This window comes from Schistocerca gregaria, chromosome 3 (assembly GCF_023897955.1).
Source record: "Schistocerca gregaria isolate iqSchGreg1 chromosome 3, iqSchGreg1.2, whole genome shotgun sequence".
Taxonomy (NCBI): domain Eukaryota; kingdom Metazoa; phylum Arthropoda; class Insecta; order Orthoptera; family Acrididae; genus Schistocerca; species Schistocerca gregaria.
This window is the reverse complement of record NC_064922.1, coordinates 428,525,221-428,551,316: the sequence shown is the minus strand read 5'-3', so window position 1 is coordinate 428,551,316 and position 26,096 is coordinate 428,525,221. Positions and strand designations below refer to the sequence as shown.

At 40.3% G+C, this 26,096-nt stretch overlaps 1 protein-coding gene across 1 annotated transcript in view; it reads right to left on the bottom strand.

Annotated features, from left to right (window-relative positions):
- Positions 1–26,096, bottom strand: part of LOC126354627 (uncharacterized) — a 276,170-nt gene that overhangs the window by 83,054 nt on the left and 167,020 nt on the right. Inside the window, exon 11 of the mRNA XM_050004393.1 lies at positions 2,048–2,204. Within this exon, the coding sequence (XP_049860350.1) occupies positions 2,048–2,204 (157 nt within the window). The remainder of the gene's footprint in view (positions 1–2,047; positions 2,205–26,096) is intronic.

Sequence of the window (26,096 nt, the reverse complement as noted above, 5' to 3'; positions counted from 1 at the left end):
GACGTAGGCTGCTGGAAGACTCATGTCAGAAGTTGTCCAGTTCTCCATCATCCTCCTGTTCTTGTGCAATGTCTTCCAAGTTCACTGGGGAGGAGATGACTGCACAATCATGGGACTAGCACTGCAAGCGGATGCATCTAGGTCTGGTCAGAGCTGGAGTTTGGATGTGAGCGTGGGGTTCAGCACTTCCTCACTTTGCTGATAAAACAGGCATATCACCAGATGCCGTTTGGAGTCTTTTGCTCTGACATCAGTGGAGTACTGTTAAAAGTGGCTGTTGCTGCAGTGCTGACCATGCGAGCTGCACCACCCATAGCCTGAACTGCTGCTACTGCAATACCTACTGCCATCCTTCTGTGATCATGTCAACCAGTCGATCTGTGTGCTGTCACTTGGTTTACCAAGTCGTGCATGAGATGCTGATGGTCTGTATCTGTTGCCAGGGCTGGGGTAGGAGTGTGTTGTCGCAGAGTAAGAGTGGCTGGTGAGGGTAAGAGCTCATAGGTGGCTGCGGATGTCATGCTTGGTGCTATTGCCAGCGTCTTGGGCATCCTCTCTGCCAGGTCTACTACAGTACAGTGTCTAGCTGCACCGGTTGCCGCATTCTTGTTGGTGCTGCAGTTGCTGTACTCGCTGCACCTTGGACAGTGAAATCCTGCAAATCAATTCGTCCTTAAGCCGCTTGTAGAAGGATTGTGCTATTGGTGTGATTGTTATGTCCTGTACTTCGGCTGTGTAATTCTGTTGCAGTTAGTTCACAACATGTCCATATTTTGTGAGGTCACCTGCAATATTAGAAAAACTGCCTCCACTTGACTAAAGCACATGACTGGGTCGCTGGGCCAAAAGGTCTGGTGCTGGTTGCTGCTCCAGTGGCAGTGGAGGGCAGCAGTGTGCCACTGTTTAGCATGTGCAAATTTTCATGGGCTGCCTCTGGGTGGGCAGAGAGTGTGCGCTTGGGACTTGCCAGCAGCTTGCTTTCCAGCAACTGATTACATGCCGATAGCTCTTCTTGTCGCCTTTGAAGATTATCTACAGTCACTGTTGTACTACTGCATTAACATCTCATGCAAAAGGGACACACTAAAAGTACTGAGACACACACAAAGAATACACATACAAAAAGGATAAATATTGTCCATATGAGGTTACAGGCAACATTTGAAAGTGAGTCCGCTCATGATTCCTGGTCACTCATGCCAATAGAGTCCTCCACCACATGTTTTTGCCTACAAACGATCACGTGGGGGTCACCACTGAAGCAAGAGACGCATGGTTCATGGTCACTTTCAAAACTGTCTTACTGTGGGCCAGCTCACTAGCATGCTCACGTCCAAGCCGTAAGCACAGGTAACAGTAATTAAATACATGTCATTACGCACAACACATTTATTCTCAGCAACATAAATAGACTGAAAAGTTACAATAAATACACTGTAAATGTCCCAGGAGCGCTCACATGACTGCGCCAAATGGCTCGTCCACTGGTCCCAGAGGGTATGCACTCCTCAGTAACTGAGTGCGTAGTACAGACTCGTGGCCAAGGAAGACAATGGACACACGTCCGCTTTAGCATGTGAATGTTGTCTCATTTGTGCATGCCGTTCAATTCGTGAGTGCAAGAAATGCAGTGAATGGGTGGGGGCTACCCCATTTGCATATACAAATGTGAGAAGCGCGCATTGCGCTCAACTATGTGGACTGTGTAGCTAGAGAGATCACAGGACGTCGCAAATGTCCATTGAGTAACAGCTGCTAGCTCGTACTGGACTGGTGTCTCTCTTTGTGTCCTGCATGCGTCGTTGCCTTGATTTGGCCTAATGGAACTTTTGCGCGGGGGCATGCACGGACGAATGTCAGCCCATTGACTATGTTGTCTGCATTTGCAGTGCTTATGTCTGTGGCTGCCACAAGATGTATGAAAAATTAACATATCTTATGATGTTACAGTTACCTCTGTCACTCCACGTGCATTAGTATTTTTAAATAAAGTAAAATATAGAGAGAAAGAGAATGACACATTGTATGACACAATTTTTACACTTACACAAAGCAGATTTTGTATTCATCACAAAGGGGCCTTTGAACCTTGCAAGGAAACTAAATTTCTGCAATCGATGCTGGAAATCCATTTCAAGTGCTTCAGTTGCTTGAGCTTTAGCAACTGCCAATCTCTTACTGTAATCAATCCCACGATGAACAGTCTGTAAGTACAAAAAATTTTCAAACTAATTAAATTACAGAATTTTATCTTAAAATGAGAAGAAAACAGCTGAAACATGATAAACATTACAAACATAAACATAACTACCATAACAAAAAGATGAAGAAGAGCTTGGAGAAGAAAATAAGTGATGATCACACTGATAACAGCAAGTAGGTAAATACATCTATTAGTTCAGATTTTCAGCTCCAGCATTTCTGTCTAAACACTTTGATCTACACGGAAAGGAAAAGTTGATGAAAGATAAAAACAATTCAAGAAGATAATACAATTAAAACAAGCTATACTGAAATTACAAGACATCACACATTCTATAAAGGAAAAAATTAACAAACAACCTTAGCTTTCACGAGAAAGTTAAGAGTGTAGTATAAAAAAACTAACAAAACTGAAAGAGAGAAATAAATTGTAACACTAAATTAAAGAAATAAATATGCATAATTCAAGAGACTTATGATGCTTCAACAGAGGTGAGCTAATAAATTAGTAGTGAAAAAGTGCAAAAACAGAAATAATGACATAAGTAGGAAGATGAGTAATGAAAAGTAGGAAAAATTACAAGATATGGCTGTCAGTTAATCCACATGGTTATCAAGACCCCTTCTAGAGATAGTTCTCACCTGCAAACATTGTCAATGCTTGTATTAGAGAAGAGATTATGATCACATGAATGGTGGACTAAGTAACAAATAACTGATAGTAGGCAGTAGATCCTGCAGTAATGTACAAGACTCATAATGGATTGCTTGTGCATATGATCCACATTCATACCAATGCAGTACCTGAAGCATTTGTTTATTGGAGGAGTCTGAAGACCTATAGTTCTCTACATAAGCATCTACAAACAAAACAAATCTCAATAATGAAACTAGAATCAAATAATATCAAAAATAGTTCTTGCATACAACATAACTGCAGAAATATGAGTAATTGAAGGTGAGAAAAATGCTAGTTTTGAGGAGCAGAACTTCCTTTGTCTCCCAGAAAGGGAGGAAAGGAATATTTCTTATTATGATATCTTCTTACAGGACAGAATGGCTGCCAGTAGCCTACTTCTTCAGGAGACCAAATTCTTAGTACTTCTGATAGACACAAATAAAAGTACAAGAAATAATCCTAGCTTTTGAACTGTTAGTTTTTCCTCGGGGAGGAAATAAGAATACAATGGATCCCTCTGCTGTAAGGTTATGGGGAGACAAAGATGTTGGGAAGGCGTTAGACAAAGTAGGACCTCAACAATAAAAATGTTTGACTCATTAAAGGAAATTGTTGGTTAGTCATTCTATCTAATAATTTCATAGTTTTCTCAAGGGTATGTTCTTTTTGGTACAGTCATAATACCTTAAAAATTTCAATATACTTTCTTAAGTTGTAAAAGACATCAGTTGTGAGATATTGTTTCTAGAATTGCAACTGTAGATGTAATGCCACAAAAATAAATATGTATGGGGAAAGTGCTGATAGAAATTGTTCTTGGACCACCATAAGATACAATGAGAGAGAAGGAGAGAAATATCAACATAGGCATTTTTATAGCCATTTGAATTCTTCAACTAATAATACAAAACCCCATTTATACAGGGTGTGCATAAAGTCCAGCAACACTTTCAATTATTTATTGCACAAGAACTAAACATTGTACAGATATCAAACATATGTCATTTGGAATAGAAACTCTGAAAGTTCTTTTCATGTATACCACCACAGCATAGTTTGGTAATTTGCCGATAGTTAGCGCTAGTCGCAAACATGTCGAAGTTCAGGTGCGGAGTGAGCTTTTTGTGTGTTGGAGTTTGCCAAAAACAAGTGTGCTACAACTGTTCAATGGATGTTTAGAACCATGTACAGTAAGAAGCCATTAACAAGGGCATTTACCACTGGCATAACAAATTCGTTATGATGGGTTGCTTGTGCCTGGGAAAGTGAAGCGGATGTCCCAGTGTGAGTGAAGTGAATATGGAGCACCTATGAGACACATTCATAAGGAATCCAAAGAAATCGATGTGTTGTGCATCCTGTGAACTCAAAATGGCTCCAATGACAGTGTGGAAAGTCCTGCGACAGAAGCTGTCTAAGAAACCATTCAAATTGGAACTAGTGCAATAGCTCAATGACAACGACAAAGACGAGCGTTTTGAGTTTTATTCGCAGTTGCAACAATTGAATGAGATGGGGATGGCATTGTTGATCACTTAATTTTTAGCAGTGAAGCCACTTTTCCCACTAATGGGAAATTGAACAGGCATAATTGTCGAAACTGGGGTACAAAGCATCCATGCAAACGCATTGAATTTGAATGTGATTCCCCAAAGGTTAATATGTTTTGTGCCTTGTCTCGTCGAAAACTGTGTGGGCCATTCTTCTTTGCTGAGAGTGCTGTCACTGGATATTCCTACTTGGACATTTTGCAGCAATGGCTATGCATGAAATGCAATCAGACTCTCTGTTCATCTTTCAGCAAGATGGGGCTCCATCCCATTTTCATCGTGAAGTTCAGGGGTACCTGAACATGGAACTGATGCATCAATGGACCTGCCGTGCTATAGAAGGGGACAGCTGTTTCATGAAATGGCCTCCCCAATCACCAGATCTCACTCCATGTGACCTTTTTCTGTGCGGACATATTAAAGATCTGGTGTATGTACCGCCTCTACCATGTGATAGCTCCATGAGAAAATATGGGAAGCGTTTGTCATATGACGATGCCATGTTGGGACGGGTATGGCAAGAATTTTATTACCTTATTCACATCTGCTGGGTCACTCATGGTTCACATATCAAATGTTTGTAAAAAACGCTTTCAGAATTTCTCTTCAAAATGCAATATGTATTATGTCTGTACAATGTTCAGTTCTTGTGCAATAAATAGTTGAAAGTGTTCCCGGACTTTATGTACACCCTGTAAAAGTGCAAAGGAGAGTTACACAAAAAAGAAACATTATCTGTGAAAAAATTGAAAACCATAACAGTATACCAACATATTATGAGTTGATTGGGGACAAATACTGAACTCAGAAAGATCTGACAATGCAAGTGTCGTCAAATGATATTCAAAGTTACATTAACTTTGAATCTACAGTGTGTGTGAGATTTTCATTCCTGCATCTTGTAAAAATATGCTACGTATCTTTTCACCAAAAAGCATTGCACACTCAAACAATATACTTGTATCCACAAACTGTTAGGGTCATGAAATCAACTATTCTCTACATTATTCCTGGAAATTCTTCCTCCTGTCTAATTTCAGTGATTAGCTATGTGAGTTGATTAGCAATAGATATAATTGATTAAAATATTATTTACAGAAGTAAAAAAATACCAAGGTAGATTTCACATTCAATTTTATGAGTATGTGACAGTTAAAAAATAATTAAATAAATAAATAAATAATTAGAGACATAGGTTTTTATTTAGGATTTTGTGTGAAAGCATATGATGGTGTTTTGCAGTATTACTGCTGTTTACACCCACAAACCAAAATGCCACAAACTGTCATAACCTCAAAAAGGAAATCTAGGGTGACCGGATAAAGTAGTTCTTCTGCCATTCCCTCCTAGTGGAGAAACAATCTGAAAGCTCTAAAAGTTCAAGACAAGAAGCATATTTTTTTCTGCCTGTATGTTTCTTACTCTTTAATTGAATGCTGTGTCTCAGTGGCTGATAAGTAACACTCCTTGTCAGCCTCACAAAGTGTAACTCATTTTTCTTCCTTTTTAATCCAATGTACAGGAATTTGAAACTTCATCAATCCTTTCCAATAATCTTATATTATGAAACATGTAATTTCTACAAAAAATAAAGATTATCTTCATTAGTCATTAAAAACAACTTCTAACAAAAGATGGTGTAACAATAGGAGGAAGGTCATCCAAAGACGGTGGGATTACTGGTAGTTGGGAGCTCCAAGGTTAGATGCTTAATTGGGCTCCTTAGGAATAAGGCTACAAAGGAGGGGAATGAATCCAATGTGCACTTTGTGTGCATACCTGGAGGAGCCATTCCAGATGTGGAACAGACACTTCCATGAAGAGCACAGGGTGCAGCCAGCTGCAAGTGCTGGCTTATGTTGGTACTAACAATGTATATCACTAGGGACCTGAAGAGATTCACCCTGCTTTCTGGTGGCTAGCTGAAGTAATAAAGACTGCTACTATTGTTTGGGATATGAAAGCAGAACTCACCATTTGTAGTACTGTCGACAAAACTGACTGTGGTTTTTTGATACAAACCTGAGTGGAGGGTCCAAATTAGAGGCTCAGGTATTTCTGCAACCATGTAGTGGTGGGTTTCAGGGTTCCGTTAAATAGGTCAAGAGTCCACTACATGCAGGAAGTGGCTATACAGGAAGTAGGGACTGTATGGAGGGGATTGGTTGGTTTTTTAGGTTAGAGGGTCTTGGAAATGTGCAGGAAGCCCTTCAGTCTAAAAGGGTGCCAGACGAACACAGCAAGAGAGCAGACATATTAACAATCAATATTGTAGTTGTAAACTGTCATAGCCTTTTTGGAAAAGAACCAGAGCTCCAAGAGCCAATAGAAAGTGCTGAATCTCAAATCGTTACAGATACGGAAAGCTGGCTAAAGCCGGAAATAAGTTTGATTGAAATTTTTACAAAAGACTTAAGCATCTTCAAAAAGGGTTAATTAAATACAGTTGGTGGTGGAATGTTTATTGCTGCCAGAAGTTGTTTACCTTGTAGTGAAATTGAAGTAGATAGTTCGAATGGTTCAAATGGCTCTGAGCAATATGGGACTTAACATCTGTGGTCATCAGTGCCCTAGAACTACTTAAACCTAACTAACCTAAGGACATCACACATATCCATGCCCGAGGCAGGATTCGAACCTGCGACCGAAGCAGTTGCGCGGTTCCGGACTGAGCGCCTAGAACCACTAGACCACCACGGTCGGCGAAGTAGATAGTTCCTGTGAGTCATAAGGGTAGATATTATATTTGTCAACAGGAATAAATTAATAATTGGTTCTTTTATCAACCCCTAGCTCAAATAATACAGTTGCTGAACCGTTGAAAGAAAACTTTTGAGTGTCACTACAAAAAGATACCACACTCATAAAATTATAGTTGATGTTCACTTCAATCTACCTCTGATATGTTGGCAAAAATACATATTTAATGTCAATAGTAGACATACGACACCATCCAAAATTACACTGAATGCTTTCTCAGAAAATTATTTTGAACAACTAATTCATGAGCCCACTCAAAGTCTATATGATTGTGAAAACATACTTGACCTCACAGCAACAAATAATCCTGGCCAAATACGGGGCATCATGACAGATACAAAGACTAGAGACCACAAGGTTGTTGTAACTAGACTGAATACCGCAACATCCAAATCCACCAAAAATAAATGCAGAGTACATCTATTTAAAAAGGAAAATAAAAATTCAGTTGACAGCTTCCTAAGAGACACTTTCCACGCCTTCCATTATGACTATGTAAGTGTAGACCAGATGTGGTTTAAATTCAATGAAATTGTATCAATAATGAAATTTGTATCAATGTCCATTGAGAGATAATTACCAAATAAATTAATAAGAGTTGGTACCGATCTCCCATGGCACATAAAACAGGTCAGAACACTATTGCAGTACCAATGAAAAATGCAAGTCAAATTTTAAACAACACAAAATCCACAAGATCGGAGAAATTTTACAGAATATTGAAATTTAGTATGAACTTTAAATGTGAAATGGTTTTAATAGTTTCCACAATGAAACTGTCTCAAAATCTGGAACAAAACCCAAAGAGATTCTGGTCGTACTTAAAGTACACCAGTGGCAAGACACAATCAATACCTCCACTGCGCAATAACAATGATGGTGTTATTAATGACAGTGCCACTAAAGCAGAGTTACTATTAAATGGTTTTACAAAATTCCTTCACAGGAAGAAGGTGAAGCAAATATTCCAGAATTTGAAGCAAGAACAACAGCCAACATGCGTAACTTAGAACTCCATACCCTCGATGTAACAACACAGCTTAAAACACTGAAATGAGATCCATCCTTCATGAAATCCTCCCCATTCCACCAAGAGTGTCTTTCCGCTATCCACCTAACCTTCGTAACTTCTTAGTTCATCCCTATGAAATCTCCAAACCATCTTCCCTACCGTCTGGCTCGTACCCTTGTAACCGCCTTCCGGTGTAAAACCTGTCCCATGCACCCTCCCACCACCACCTACTCCAGTCCTGTAACCCGGAACGTGTACACGATCAAAGGCAGAGCCACGTGTGAAAGTACCCACGTGATTTACCAACTGACCTGCCTACACTGTGAAGCTTTCTATGTGGGAATGACCAGCAACAAACTGTCCATTTGCATGAATGGACACAGGCAGACACTGTTTGTTGGTAATGAGGATCAGCCTGTGGCTAAACATGCCTTGGTGCACGCCCAGCACATCTTGGCACAGTGTTACACCGTCCGTGTTATCTGGATACTTCCCACTAACACCAATGTGTCAGAACTCCGGAGATGGGAACTTGCCCTTCAGTATATCCTCTCTTCTCGTTATCCGCCAGGCCTCAACCTCCGCTAATTTCAAGTTGCCGCCGCTCATACCTCACCTGCCTTTCAACAACATCTTTGCCTCTGTACTTCCGCCTCGACTGACATCTCTGCCCGAACTCTTTGCCTTTACAAATGTCTGCTTGTGTCTGTGTATGTGTGGATGGATATGTGTAAGTGTGAACGAGTGTATACCTGTCCTTTTTTCCCCCTAAGGTAAGTCTTTCCGCTCCCGGAATTGGAATGACTCCTTACCCCCTCTCCCTTAAAACCCATATCCTTTCGTCTTTCCCTCTCCTTCCCTCTTTCCTGAAGAAAGCAACCATTGGTTGCGAAAGCTTGAATTTTGTGTGTATGTTTGTGTGTCTATCAACCTGCCAGTGCTTTCGTTTGGTAAGTCACCTCATCTTTGTATATATTCATTGTATTTCATCGAATTACCAGTAGAATTAGTGTTACATGGTAGCAGACTTATTTGCTTCGGTAAGGGGAGTATGCCACTGATGTTCGATAATGCAATCCTGCACTGAGTGAGTTGTCTGCCCTAAATAAGATTGGCTGCATTCACATGAAATACTGTAAACACCTGCTTTGCGCAACTCTGTAACAGACACAGATATTTAAGGAGGTCAAAAGATTACTTTAACTTCATGTCTTCTTGATATTCTAACTATTTTCACTGAAACATTTCTGATATGTGGCAGGTAAGCAGTCGTTTTGAAGTCCTCATTCTCTTCCTTGTTCTGTCATTTGTACATCTTTAATGATCTCTGCATTTTATGAGATGACTAATACTTGTTCAGGAACACATTTCGTAGGTGTTCCAGTTCTGTTCGCACACTATCAGCATTTGAAATGTAATGGGTTTGGTGAATCAAGGTCTATAACACACCTATCATTTATGTATGTGTGTAATTCGTGCCGTGTAAACGTCTTGATATTATGTCCTATACATTCTAATGAAGTGAAAATGTTTTAGCTAGCGTGATGGCGAAATACCGAAATCTCTGTCGCTGCAACCGCGTGCCTTGAAGTTCCACAGCAACACGAACATGCCTATCTAGCTGAAAAGTATCATCAAAAATAAGAGAGTGTCATCACTGGTTAAGGTAGTTTCTCTCTCTGCTCGAAAAAAAAGGAAAGAAATTATACTAACCTCCTTCAAGAACTGAATTTGTAAGTGAACACGTGTAAAGATCATAACTGTGAAAGACAAGCTCACAATAATCCAAAACCATATGAATATTCAATGTTTCACATACAAGCGCCTTTTGAAGCAATGAAAGCTCAATTCTGCCATCACTCTTATGCAGCAACAAGATGCCTAAAAACAGCAAGCACCCATCTTTGTCCACCTACATAGTAAAGTTTATTTTTTCACATTTGGAAATCAGATGTTGAAGGAATACTCCGAGATGTCAGAACCATGATGCCAGATTATAAAACTGCTCTTCAGTATTCACGTCAAGATGGTCAGAAGACCCTAAGCCGAAGTATTGTTCTAGAAAGTTACAGGCATCCAGCAATTCTCGCGAATTCTTTTAGAACAAAGACATTTGCCCCCATAAAAGAAGACAACAGAGAGGACAAAGAAACAGTGGAGCACTTTTGGGACCAACTAGAAGATGGTGTGCAAAAAATTCCACAAAAACATAATTTCCTACTTTTGGAGGCTTCAGTGTCAGGCAGGGAAGGAGGAGAAATCTAAATAAATAAAAAAAAAAATAAAAAAAAGTTGGAAACTACCCAGCACATAACAGAACTAACTAAAATGACTGATAGAACTATGCAAAGCATACAACATGATGTCTCACCAAACCCACACCTCGGAGAATTCAAGCTTCATCACGTGGCAATCAAACTGAAGTTTCATAAAGAAATGCAAAATGTCAAAAGTCCTCAGTGGAGCCAACCTAGATTCTGGTCACTGTGTTTTTAAAACAAAACTCAAAATAGTCCCTGAAAGGAAAAACTGAGCCAACAACCCCAAAAGGATAAAATGCAATCCAGAAAAGGTAATAAAGCCCAAAAAGTTTCCGCTCACAATTGAAGACCTGCAAACCTAAAACTAGGATCAAATAAAAGAAAACCTAATAAGTAAAGTCGAGTAATTAACTCTCTTAACCAAAGCCAAAAAACATGCCTAGTGAACAGAAGAATGTGACACATTCCTTGAACTAAGAAGAAAAACTTAAAACAGTGGCAATCACACAAAAATGAGCGCAACAGGTAAACTTCTCAAACATAACAGTAAGAATGTAGATCCAGGAACCATCAGTATAACAGTTGTAAATTGTGGTAGCTGTTTTGGGAATGTACTAGAGCTCCAGTCACTAACAGAAAGCACTGATGCTCAAATTGTTATAGGCACCGAAAGCTTATTAAAGCCAGAGATAAGGTCAGCTGAAATTTAAGTGAAGGACCTAAGAGAGGCTAAACACAATTGGCAGTGGCATGTTTGCTACTGTTAGAAAAAGTTTATCTTGTAGCAAAATTGAGATAGATAGTTCCTGTGAGTTACTATGGGCAGAGGTCATTCTTGTCAACCGGAATAAAATAATAAATGGATACGTTTACTGACCTCTCAACACAGGTAACACAACTGCTGAAAGGTTCAACAAAAACTTGAGTTTAATTCTGAACACATACCTGACTCATACAATTACAGTTGCTGGTGACTTTAATTTATCCACGATATGTTGGCAAAAGTACATGTTTAAATCCAGAGGTACACATAAAACATCATCTGAAATTTTGCTAAATGCATTCTCTGAAAATTGTTTCGAGTGGTTAACCCATGAAGTTAGTAAATGGTTATGAAAACACACTTGACCTGTTAGCAACAAATAATCCTGAACTAATAACGAGCGTCAAAATGGATACAGGGATTAGTGGACAAAGGGCTCTTGTAGCGATATGGAATACTGTAACCCCCAAATCCTCCAAAAATAAATGAAAAGTATACCTGCTCAAAAAAGCAGATACAAATTCACTTGATACCTTCCTGAGAGACAATCTCCACACCTCCCAAATCAACAATCTAAGTGTAGACCAGATATGGCTTGAATTCAAAGAAATAGTATCAACAGCAATTGACAGATTTATACCGAACAAATTAACAAATGACAGAGCTGATACACCTTGGTACACAAAACAGGTGAAAACACTGTTGCAGAAAACAATGAAAAAAGCATGCCAAATTCAAACAAACAAAAAATCTCAAAGATTGGGGATCTTTTACAGAAGCTCGAAATTTAGCACAGACTTCAATGCAAGATGCTTATAATAGTTCCCACAACAAAACTTTGTCTTGAAAGCTGGCAGAAAATCCAGATAGATTCTGGTCATATGTGTAGCATGCTAGCAGCAAGATTCTGCGTGATAGCAATGCCTTTTTGGCACAACAGCAATGGAGATACTATCGAAGACAGTGTTCCCAAAACAAACTTACTAAAGACTGCCTTCTGAAATACCTTCATAAATGAAGGCGAAGTAAATACTCCAGAATTCAAATCAAGAACAGTTGCCACCATGAGTAACTTAGAAGCAGAAAACATCAGAATAGTGGAACAACTTATCATTTAATAAAAGCAAGTCCTCCGACCCAGACTGTATACCAATTACATACTTACATGGATATGGTGTCTGTTCTTTCAGACACCAGTCTGGCAACACTGGCCATGACCTTCCTCTTCTGTGCAGATCCACACACATTCCCTGAACTCTTATGGGACTTGGTAAGAATTTCTTCCATGAGTAATGAGTATGTTGGAGTGGGACACTACAAATGTAGTGTGTGGACATACAAGGTGAGAATGTGGGTCTCGCGGGAGGCATGCACGAGACAGTTCCTGCAGTCGCACTATCCTCCTTGCCCTCGGTGGCTCAGATGGATAGAGCGTCTGCCTTGTAAGCAGGAGATTCCGAGTTTGAGTCCTGGTCGGTGCACACATTTTCACTTGTCCCCGTTGATATATATGAATGCCCATCAACAGCTGAAGGTATTAATATAATTCTTATTTCGTTGTAGACGGTTGCAGGTCATCAAATGTGTCTGTTCTTTCGGACAGGTACCACATCTATGTAAGTATATAGTTCTGGCAATACCGGCCATGACCTTATTCTGTGCGGATGCACATATATTCCCCGAACTCTTACGGGACTTGGTAAGAACGTCTTCCACAAGTAATGAGTGTATTGGGGTGGAACACTACAAATGTAGTGTGTTGACATACAAGGTGAGAATGTGGGTCTTGCTATCCTCAATGCCCTTAGTGGCTCATGATAAACTTGGTGAGTTAAACAGAAAACTGTAAAGTACAATGAAAGGTGTTGGAATATAACATGTGGGGGTTTGTGGTTTTCTTCAGTGGCCAATGGTAATGAAGGATACTCTGGTGGTGCGAGCACAGTGACCAATAGTGTATTGTTCATAAACTTTTCCTTGTTCATTGTGCTTCATGCCTCTATCCCTGCAGCCAATCTTTACTATCTATAGTGTGTGGTGCAAAGTATATATGTGAGTTGTGTACACAGTGGTTGAAACTGTATTGTGTCAGATCTGAACACAAAACTCTTTAAAATATGCTATCACAAAATCCTTGTTTTATGTCTGTGTGACATCTCTGCCATAGGATATAATCTGCATGAAAAGTATATTTTCAGCACTTCACTTCACAAATTACTTTCAACCCTTTCTGCACTCTCATTGTTGAAGGGCAACTCTCCTTTCCACACATCCAGCAGGCAAACTCATTTTATGTGTGTTGTGGCTGCTGTGTTGGCTGTAGTGTTACATAACAAGTCAACAGTCGATGAGAGCTCACTAGCTGGAAATGGCCAACATTTCCTTGATTCTGACTGAGCATCTTCAACACTCAGTGTTAAAAGGTTGATGATCGATATTGTTGATGAATACAGTACACATGTAAAAAGATGAGACTGAGTTATAAGTGGCATAAGAAAAGGTGGTGGTTACTGTTCTGCTTTTTCATTGCTGCCGCAATCTAGTGGTAGTTGTACCATAATTGTCTGGTAAAGCTAAATGTTGTATGTTGTGTTGGCAATGCAGATCATGAATTACATCAGCATTTACTCTCTCAAGTTCTCCCTGCTCTGTAATTGCCTAAAATGTTCCCTTAACTCCAACACTACCCATGATGTGAACCATCTGTCTTTTGTGCAACTTATAATTTGTTCAGTCATATCATATGTCAATAGGAAGAAAACAGGCAGAATCAAGCAAGACATCAAGTAAGAATGTAGAATCGAGGTAAGCCTTACTAGGAATAAATGTAAAATCACGGAATTTTTAACATTGATCTTATGGGATTTTCACAAAGGATATGAATTTATGTCATAGAATCGCAAAAACATAAAATTGGAGAATGTAAAATTGAAGTTCCACTGTACCTCATAGCCTACCAAAAATAGCCAAATCACATATTATCATTTTCATTGACTTTCAGAAAACATTCTGACTCAATAAGGCCACAAACCCCTCAACTCTATACTAAAAACGTAGGCAACAAAACCACAAACCCAATCAGAGAAACCTTTACCAACACATACTTTTAAGTCAAATTCATGGAAGAGCTCTCCGACCTTTGTGAGATAAAAACTGGTGTACAGCAAGGAGATAGACTCTCAGCATTGCTATTTAGCTGCACCCTAGAAAAAGTAGTCAGAGGATGTAACGTGAAAATTCATAGTGGAATACAACTAGGAACAAAAAACAAAGCCTTCAAAGTCAGTTGCCTAGCCTTTGCAGATGATATAACCTTACTAGTTGACACCTGTGAAGAAGCCAAAGTATAGACCCTTGAACTACAAAAACAAGCAGAAAAAACAGGTCTCAAAATCTATTTGAAATATATGAAGATAATGACAGACATAAAAAAAAAGATTTTAACCCTTTCAGATCCACTGGCTACAACTAAGTACTTTAAATTCTGCAGTCCATTAGTTGGAACAGAAATATATTTTCCCCTGTGAAAACCTCATGTACACATTTATGAATGTTTAGTCTTTTTTATCATGTACAAGTGCTGCCAACTGTTGAGTTTCTGTATAAAAATATTAACAAGTTAATGTTCCAGTGCGTAACAGCTTGTGACAGCCAGAATACATAGAAATAGTTGGCTAGTTATATTCCACTGTATAATTGATTATTATTATTATTATTATTATTATTATTACACTGTGTGGTAATTATGGAATGATTGTTCATTACAACAGTGAATATTTCAAAATTAGTTATTTTAATCGAGAAAAAGTGCACAAAGCATATTTTGAAAACAGATACATATTTTTGTATAAACCTTGCACCTAAAATCATTAAAGAAACATTTTTTTTCCTACAGAAAAAATTCAGGTGTGAAAGGCTTAAAATGGGAGAGAGAAAAATAGAAATTGTCAAAGAATACAAACATCTTGGAGAATAAATCAGTGGGAATGCACTCAAGAAAAAGGCAATTGAATTTAGAAGAAGTAAACTGGAGTGGCCTTCCAATTCACTAAAAACACATATAAGAGAAAGCCTTCTCCTGGAATGCAAAACAAAGACATTATAAACTTAACTTCAGTTTACAACAAGGCTTGTCTCCCCTCAATGCCATGCTTGATGCTAAAACTCTTCTAGGTTCAAATAAGAATGTAGTCCATAAATTCTGCTGGGCAACAGTAACTGAAAATGATGTTAGCAAAGCAATAGGCAAACGAAGTAGTTCCAGAGCAGAGGACTTCTATGGTCTATCAAACTTTGTCATAAAGAAGATATCAAGTGATCTTCTGCCCCCTCTAACCACTCTCATTAACCATATACTACAGCAAGGGATATTCCCTGACTGTTTGAAAATAGCAGTAACTATTCCCATATTTAAGAAAGGAGATAAATCAAATCCAAGTAACTATTGCCCTATCTCACTAATCCCAATAATATCTAAAATAATCGAAGACTGTGTTCACCAACAAATGAATCACTATTTTGAGAGGAATAATTTGTTAAGTAACTCACAATATGGATTCAGGTCTAAACTATCCACAGTTAAAGCAGTTGAAAATATTGTTAGTGATATATATGATTGCTTTGAAAATAAATTAATCTCCTGTGCTACTCTCCTAGACCTGAGTAAAGCATTTGACACTGTATCTCATAGTACTTTGATCATGAAATTAAGACACTACGGCATGGAAGAGGACACCCAGAAATTATTAGAATCCTACTTAAGCAACAGAGTACAATTTGTTAGTGTAAACGGGCAGCTGTCAAACCCACAAACAATAAAAAGAGGTGTGCCACAGGGCTCCATACTTGGGCCCTACCTGTTTGTAGTGTATGTTAATGATATGCCACAGTATTTACCCTGTAAAACAGTCCTCTATGCAGACGATACAACTCTTATCAATTCAGGACAGACTCTTGAATCTGCACGAGGAAAAAATAATATAATATTTGAAAAATCGATTCATTGGTTTACTGCAAACTCCCTATTCATAAATGAAACAAAAATTGAGGAAATATTCTTTAATTTGAAGGTATCAAACAAAGAAAATAAGTCCGTTAAAGTGCTAGGAATCATGATTGACCAGAAACTTACCTGGGATAAACATATCACATACGTCTGTTCTAAACTCCTTTATAAGCTTAGGAGTAATGTCAGCCAAAACTTACTGCTGCATTCATATTTTGCTTATATCCACCCCCATCTTTCATATAGTATTCTGCTCTGGGGAAATTCTCCCAGTTCAATTCCATTTTCAGACGGCAAAAAAAAAAAAAAAAAAAAAAGCTCTTCAATGTATAGTGGGTTTATCTACTAGGGATACATGCAGGGAACATTTAAAAAAACTTAACATCATGACCGTTCCTTGTTTGTACATCTATTATTGCTTACTACACGTAAAAGAAAACATAGCTCAATATCCCCCATAATACAAGACGGAACCACACAATTGATCTGCCATACTCTAGACTGTCTAAGATACATAACAGTTATAAATATGTAGGCCTCGAACTGTTTAATATGCTCCCTATAATTGTACAAACAGTACCTAAAAGTAAATTTAAGACAACATTGGGTCAATGGCTCGAAGGTGAAGCATTTTACTCAGTTGATGAATTTAAAGACTTTAATACGGCACATTTGTCGTTTTGACATAGAGAAAGGTACCTCTGCCTGTAGTAGGACCTAAATTTGTATCAATAGCTTAGGATAGTGACATAGTGTTATCAACATGTATATGATAATGACATAGTGTCATCAACGTGAATACTCCCTGCTTAATATAAATCTGTATAATGTTTTCCTTTTTATTGTAAAATTAATAATAATTAAAATTCCAAATGTGTGCTATTGTACAACACTAAATTTCATATGATTTATTTATACATTGTTATTAGAATATAATGATATTTATACTGTAATTGAACTTATTGATGAAGCCCATTGTATAAGAAAATACTGAACGGCTAATAAAGATTCTTATTCTTAAAACAGTAATCAAACCAGAAGTCCTGTATGCAGCTGAAACACTATTCATAACCAACCACTGCCCAATTGAAAAGCTGGAGATAAAAGAAAGCAAGATGCCAAGAAAAAACCTTGGTCCCAGATTCTAAAACAATAAAATTTCACTGCTTCACAATAAAAAAAATCCCAGCCTACTTGCTTTAAGGAACTGTACACTGACTTCAGAGAACTCCAAGTCACAGAAAATATGCTCATAAACAATGAACAATCCAAATCCCTGAAGAAGCAAGGAAAGCAAGAAGAAAGAATGAAACAATAATGGGATAACAGAGAGGCACAAAACATTAAAAACAGATTGATTTAACATACCTCAAAGTCGAGTGAAATGAGAGAAGAAGAGAATAAGTTATTGGCACATCACTGCTCACAACAGTGGTCTTGCTGCTCACTGGGTGCTTTTATGACATTACTAGCAAAGTGGATTAACTGCAGTGGAGTGCAGTGAAAATGTTTTTGTCTGCGTTATCTGACAACAGGAACAGGAATTTGTCTGTACCAAAACTGTGGTCATTGGCAAAGAGAAAGAAGAGGAGTATGGGTATACCTTTTGAGAAAGACGAGGATGTATTGGTGTATCCTTTGAATGTAGAATATCCACACTGCAGATACTTTCCACACTTCCAAAACAGCTCAAAAATTGTTCAAGTTCTTTTTTCATGCAGTTACAACTTTCATAACAAATTATCCATTTTATTTGGAACATTACTGAACAAGAAGTAGTTGAACATATGAAGATTTGTGCCAAAATACAAGGTCCCTCCAAAAGAAATACACACTATTTTTTTAAATCCATCTTTTATTCTACATGTTTGAAAGTTTTACAGTGTGTAGATGCATCCTTCAGGAACAGTATTTTCATTTCTCCGCATAATTTCCATCCTTCTCAACTGCCCTGCGCCATCTTGGAACCAGCACTTGTATACCCACATGGTAAAATTCTGGACCAACCTGTTGGAGCCACTGTTTGGCAGCATGCACAAGGGAGTCATCATCTTCAAACCTTGTTCCACGAAGAGAGTCTTTCAGTTTCCCAAAGAGATAATAGTCACATGGAGCCCTGTCAGGATTGTAAGGGGGGTGTTTCAGTGTTGTCCATCAGAGTTTTGTGATCGCTTCCATAGTTTTTTGACTGACATGTGGCCGTACATTGTCGTGCAACAGCAAAACATCCTGCTTTTGCCGATGTGGTCGAACACAACTCAGTTGAGCTTGAAGTTTCTTCAGTGTCGTCATGTATGCATCAGAATTTATGGTGGTTCCACTTGGCATGATGTCCACAAGCAAGAATCCTTCGGAACTGAAAAACACCTTAGCCATAATTTTTCCAGCAGAAAGTGTAGTTTTGAATTTTTTTTCCTTGGGTGAATTAGCATGATGCCACTCCATTGATTGCCTCTTCGTCTCTGGTGGAAAATGATGGTGCCATGTTTCATCATCTGTCACAATTCTTCCAAGAAATTCATCTCCGCCATTCTCGTACTGTTCCAAAAGTTCGCTGCATACAGTTTTTCTTGTTTCTTTGTGAGCCACTGTCAACATCCTGGGAAACCACCTGGCACAAACCTTTTTCAACGCCAACACCTTCAGTATCCTGCAAACACTTCCTTCCCCTATCCCAATGCAGCGTGACAATTCGTTTACTGTGATGCGTCTGTCAGCAGTCACCAATTCATTAACTCTCTGCACATTGTCTGGAGTGTGTGCAGTACGAGGCCTGCCACTACGAGGACAATCCTCAATACTGCCGTGCCTGCTTTCATCATGTAACCTGCTTGCCCACCGACTAACTGTACTGTGATCGACAGCAGCATCTCCATACACCTTTTTCAACCTCTTGTGTATGTTTCCCGCTATCTCATTTTCACAGCACAGGAATTCTATGACAGCATGTTGCTTCTGATGAATGTCAATTGTAGCAGCCATCTTGAAGACGTGCTGTGATGACGCCACTCAGGGGGACAGGTTTAACTAAGTTTGAAAACAAGCGGGAAGGATGTATCTACACACTGTAAAACTTTCACACATGCAGAATGAAAACTGTATTTTTACAAAAATAGTGTGCATTTCTTTTGGAGTGGAAAAAAAAAAAAAAAAAAAAAAAAAAAAAAAAAAAAATTTCTGCCGAAAAGCGACTGGTGAGTCTGCTCTGAGGTAATATTTAGTAAGTTTTTATCAATGTCTACTTCATACACTACATCTGCCACATGAAGATATATGTCCTGACATTTAATCAAATAAAAATAATAAGTTATGTGACAAAGAGGAACTAATGTCCACACCTAATATTATCCAGTGTGAAGTGGTATTGATGATCTGCATGCCTCTGGGCCCAGATAGCTTTCCATTTCAACAACAACTGAAACAAATTCCTGTTTAATGTTATCACTAGCAGCTGCAATCACTGAATTCATAACAACACTGGTGGTTTCATTGGCAGGATACTGAAAAAAAGCAATCCATCTAGAAATGAAATGCTTACAAAACACTTGTGGAACCCATTATAGAATACTTGTCATACATGCAGTGTTCACACCAAATAGAACAATCATAGAGTATTGAATGTATACAAGTAAGGGGAGCACGAATAGTTGCAGGTTTCAGCAATGAAGATGCTATAAACCTGAACTGGCAGATGGCTTAATATAGATTCAAAAAGCTTTAAGGATCAGTATTAAGAAAGGTATCTAAGAATATGTTGTGACTCGCCAATCTAACAAAGTGCCGCCGCACAGTTACACGCATCCTCTACATTCAGCGCTGTCTGCCAGCTATGCAGCAGCAGAGCCACCTAAGCGGCCAGCCAGCCAGCGGCCACTAGACTTGGACTCAGTTATGATTTGACTGTTAAAGTGTACACACGTCTTACTCTGTTTACTTGATATGTGACTTTCATATATTGCATCTGCCTTGAAATATATTTGTTCCACTTGAAGTTATCACAATTGGCGACAAATATGGGTCTTTCTTTTCCATCGTTGACCCACATGTTTCCATGGCTACTTTAGAGCAACTATTGCAAGGTCTCATAGAACAGCAAACGCTTCTCACAAATGTGATTCGTAATTTCGTCATAGCATCAAATGCGGGGTGTCCCTCGTTGTTGTCTCTACCTACTTTTCCTCCTTACGACAAGATGGCGGAAGACTGGTCTGATTATGAAAAACGTCTTCGACAGCATTTCTTGGCATTTCATGTCACGAACGAACAACATGTAAGTCTCTGTTCCTTTCATGGATTTCACCTCAAACGTATTGGTTGTTGTCGCAATTGGCTCCTTTGAAAGATCCTGCGTCTTTGTCCTTTGCTGAAATGTGCTCACTTCTGTCCATCTATTTTCAAAAGCAAATGCATGTGGTAGCCTCTCATGTTGCCTTTTATCGTTGTCAAAAACAACCAAATCAATCCTGTCGCGCTTGGGCTGCTGAACTTCACGGCCTCAGTAGAAAGTGTCAATTTGTTACTTAAGTTCACAAAGAATCCTATGCCGATTCCATGGTATGGGATCCTATTATCCGATCGCCGCCTGACAATGAAGTTAGCCAACGTGCCCTTCAGTTGGCAAATCCGACTCTAGATGAAGTCCTATCCATCGCTCAGTCTTTTGAAATTTCTCGCGTCGCTGGAGCACAAATAGAGGCATGGGGCAATGTCGGGGAAATACAACCTCTGTGCGATGTTGACGAAGCATGTGGTGTGTCCCTGCCGGCCGACATGGCCGCAGTACCCTCCCAAGCACAGCCACGGCCTAACTGTAAACAAACCTCTAAGAAACTGCAGCAAAACCCACGGCAACTTCCTTCATGTCCGCGGTGTTTTACTAAACATTCACGAGACGATTGTCCACAGCATTGGGCCGTGTGTTACAAATGCAAAAAAAAGGGTCGTGTGTCGTCATCATACATGATGTTCATGAACATGACGCTGATTATGATTCTGTGTTGTCTGTCAATTGTACTTCTTCCCTTTCAGGGAAGTTACTTCTCACTGTCTAAATACTTGGTCAAGATGTTCGCATGCAGGTGGATACTGGTTCTGTTGCCACTATCATCAATTCTCAGACGTATCCTTAGTTGGGTTCTCCAATCCTGTCACCTGTCACTAGGCAATTACGGACTAATAATAAACAGATTTCTCTCTTGGGACAATTTGATGCTCAGATATCTTACAAATCTGTCGTTTGCACTGTTCCCATATTTGTGGTCAACCATGGTAAAGCGGAGAATCTTTTTGGTTTCGATGCCTTTCATGTTTTTGGGTTCTCCATAGATGACTCTGTCAATATCGCCTCTGATGCTACTCTTTATGCTCAATTGGATTCCTTGTCAACAACATTTTTGTCCCTTTTTTCTCCTTGGTGATGCCGTGCAAACGACTTTGAAGTTCATATAACGCTCAAACCCACTGCTCGGCCTAAGTTTTTTCGGGCTCGGCCCATTCCTGTGGCCCTTCGTGATCAGGTCAAATGGGAGCTGGATCGTCTCACTGCTTCAGGTGTCTTGCTTCCTGTCAATTCCAGTGAGTGGTCCTCTCCTGTTGTTGTCGTTGCTATGCAAAATGTTTATATTCATCTCTGTGGCGATTTCAAAGCCACTGTAAATGCTCAATGCCTTATCGACACTTATCCTATGCCTCAACATGAAGAATTGTTCACTAAACTTGCAGGAGGCCAGTATTTTTCTAAACCTGACCTTTCTGAAGCTTATCATCAACTTCCTCTCGACGCTGCTTCCTGGCAGTTTGTAGTCCTTAACATGCCTTTCAGCCTCTATCAATACCAACGATTGCCAGCGCCCCTGCTCTCGTTCAGCAATTCTTGGAACAATTATTGCTCACTGTCCCAGGGTAAATAAATTACCAGGACGACATTGTTGTCACTGTCTCCACTACTGACGAACATCTTCAAAATCTCCACACACTTTTTCATGTCTTACTGACTGCCGGTCTTAAGTGTAATCTTCAGAAAACAAAATTTTTTCAGGCGTCTATCACGCACTTAGAGTTTCAACTCTCTTGGGATGGTATTCATCCACTTCAGCAAACTGTCGCTGCAATCGATGCCCTTCCTCGCCCTACATCTGTTAAGGAACTGCAGGCCTTCTTGGGGAAAATAGCATACTATCCATACTGCCACAAGTTTTTACTGTCTGCTGCTTCGATGGGTCAGCCGTTGTATTGCCTGTTGCATAATAACGTGCCTTTTTACTGGTCTGCGTCATGCGATGCGGCTTTCCAGAAATGGAAGACTATGCTGAAACAGGCCCCGTGCCTGGCTACTTATCGACCTGGCTTACATCTTGTTCTTGCCATGGACGCCTCTCAATACAGGGTCGCTGCAGTCCTTGCGCACACTTCTTCTGACAGTTCTGAACAACCCATTGCTTATGCCTCCAAAACGCTCACGGATGCCCAACAAAAGTATTCTCAAATTGAAAAAGAAGCTTTGGCCATTATTTATGCTCTTCATAAGTTTGGTGATTTTATCTATGGATCCAAATTTCATCTTGTTACGGATCACAAACCACTTGTTTCCTTGTTTCATCCATCAACGTCACTACCCGACAAGGCTGCCCACCGCCTCCAGTGTTGGGCTCTTTACTTGCCTCGTTTCAATTATGAGACTCATTTCCGGCCTATGGCTCAACATGCAAATGCTGATACACTGTCTCGTCTTCCCATGGGTCCTGATCTGGCATTCGATAGGGACAAACTTTTGTGTTGCCGAGCAGCAGGTTGTGGACGGGTTCCCCATCACCGGGGACCAGCTGGCGGCTGCTACAGGATCTGACCCTACCCTCTCCCAGGTTTTATGCTGTACCCAGAAGGGTTGGCCAGATCGTCCGTCTGCTAAGGTTTCTGACCCATTGCGGAACTGCTATGCTTTGCGTTACCACCTCCCGGCTAGGGATGGTGTTATCCTCCTTTCCACCGAAAATGCTTCGCATTGTGTTGTGGTACCTGCGTCTTTGCTTGCTTCGGTCTTGCACCTCCTTCACCAAGGGCACTGGGGTGTCTCTCGCATGAAATCTCTGGCGCGCTGTCATGTGTACTGGCCTGGCATCCACTCTGAAATCGCACACATGGTTGCTGCCTGTGGCCCTTGTGCATCACAGGTCGCCACCCCGAAGTCATCTTTGTCACCGTGGCCTTCGCCTGAGAAGCCCTGGGAGCGTATTCATGCTGACTTCACGGGACCTTTTTAGGTACCTATTGGCTTCTCATTATTGATGCCAACTCTAACTTTCCTTTCATTGTCCATTGCACGTCGCCTACCTCCGCGGCAACCATCAATGCTCTAGCTCGCATTTTCTCTTTGAAAGGCCTTCCCTCTACTCTTGTTACTGATAATGGTCCGCAATTTGCCTCTTCCGATTTTGCGGATTTTTGTACCCGTCACGGCGTCACACATGTCACGGTCCCTCCGTTCCATCCACAGTCAAACGGTGAGGCTGAATGACTGGTCCGCACATTTAAGGGTCAGATGAGGAAACTTCTGACTTATTCTGCTGATGATGTGCTTCCTAAATTTCTGGCTTCTTACCGTTTCACCCCCATGGACGACCACAGCCTGGCTGAGCTCTTACATGGCCGACAGCCCCGCAAGCTACTTCATCTTCTGCGGCCTTCCACCTCACGGCCGTGGGTGCCATCGCTTGGCCGGTTCACCGCCGACGAAGTTGTGTGGTTACGGGCATATGGCAGGTGGCTAAAATGGAGTCCTGGCCGCATCTTGCGACACCGTGGCCAACGCCTATATGAAATCCAGAAGGACACGCGTGTTGCAGTGTGTCATTCAGACCAGCTTCGGCCTCGTGTGCCGGCAATGCCTGTTCCGGATGCCGCTACACCAGCTTCGGCTCTATCTGACCCTCGGGATACTGGAATCTCTCATTACTCACAACGCAGTCCTCTCACCATCATATTGGTGGCAGCACAGGAACTGAAACCACCAGGAGACGTGCCCAGGCAGGAACCAGATGACCATCATCTGTCGGAGCAACTCTACTCGCCTCCTTCTCCTACGGACACGGACACATCGCCCTTGTCTCCTGTTATAACAACCGGACTTGCCGCAATGGGCAGATTGGTGCACGGGTCCCCAGCAGATTCGACCCCCATGTCTCCTGTAATCTCGACCCGTTATCATCGGGGACACTTCCGTCCATATGGGAAGCCTCCTCCTCGAGACTTTACGGCCAGTCAAACAACACCTAAGGACGTTAGCAATCTACAGGCCACCTCAATCAAGACCTGTGCAAAAAATTAAAAGGGAGGAAAAGTGTTGTGACTCGCCGCTTTTTCAAAGTGCCGCCACGCAGTTATGTGCGTCCTCTACATGTGGCGGTGTCTGCCAGCCATGCAGCAGCAGCACCACCTAAGCGACCAGCCAGCTAGCGGCCACTAGACTTGGACTCAGTTATGATTTGACTGTTAAAGTGTACACACGTCTTACTCTGTTTACTTGATATGTGATTTTCATGTATTGCGTCTTCCTTGAATTATATTTGTTCAACTTGAAGTTATTACAGAATATACTACAACCCACTATGTATTCTTCCTGTAGGGATTGTGAAGATAAGACTAAGCAAATTCCAGCATGCACGGAGACATTTAAGCTGTCATTTTTTCCATGTCCTATACACGAATCAAATGGGACAAAACTTTAATATGTAATACAATAGTAAGTTCCCTCTGCCACATAATTCACAAAGTATGGCTATATATTTGTGATACCTCACAAACCACATAAATAAGAAGCAGCCTTCTAAACAATGGCTTGGTTGAGTGACCTAAAAGTAGCCAATCACAGATTAAGTTTCAGGATGGCTGACATGGCCACTGCTTGAAACGCAAACCACCTTAATATCGTGGCCTCGTGAGGGTTGGGATGTTCCCTGGTGTATTTAATAGATGGTCAGGTGGGAAGTTCAAGCTATAGGTTTGATACAATGTGTATGAATCAGAAATTTGGATTTGCTTATCTGAAGTAGGCCTGTATCTCCCCTCTTGATATCTTCTTTCTTTCTTTCATTCACAGACTTCATCTCCTTGGAAGTTTGGCCTTGGCTGGAGGTGAAAATCGTGCTTTTTAATTTCCAGTAAGCTATTAAATAACAAAGAACTCATACAACTTTAGAACATCTCATACAACAACCATCTCCAATTCCAATCTCACAATAATGTCAAATATTACAAACTGACACATACTTCAAGCTCCCCCCCACCCCACCCCCCACCCCCTCCTTACTTCAGAGGTGTCTCTCTTTCATGACGTAGTCCATTGTCATGGTATTCCATGGAGTGCAATGTGTCTCTGAGGCATGGGGGCAGCTGCATACAGTAATTGCCAAACCAGCAGCTGCCACAAAACATGACCAAGCTGCCAGCATCATCGCTTCTTGCAGAAATGCTGCAGTCATCATGCTTGTTAACATGCACAAACAATAAAAACTTGCCACATAATATGCATTTCCAAACTCATTATACCTGGTAGTAAAACTCAAATGTATTTATTGAAGTCTTCCCAGCAGATCATTTTTCAGTTGGGCATCTATGATATTATTAAAAAGACTACCAATATTTTGGCTGACAACTTTTCAAGATGACTCACATTGAGAATGGCTGAAAGGTTACAAGCAGAAATATCAGTACACAAGTTAATAATATCCCAGACATGCTCCAGAAGAAGGTGGATTATTCAACAGTAAATTTGGTGTTCATCATTCGTCAGTACTATAAAAACTATGTAGCACATTACTTCACTGAAGCGATATGTCACACATCAGGATCAGAGCAAGTTGTGGGGTG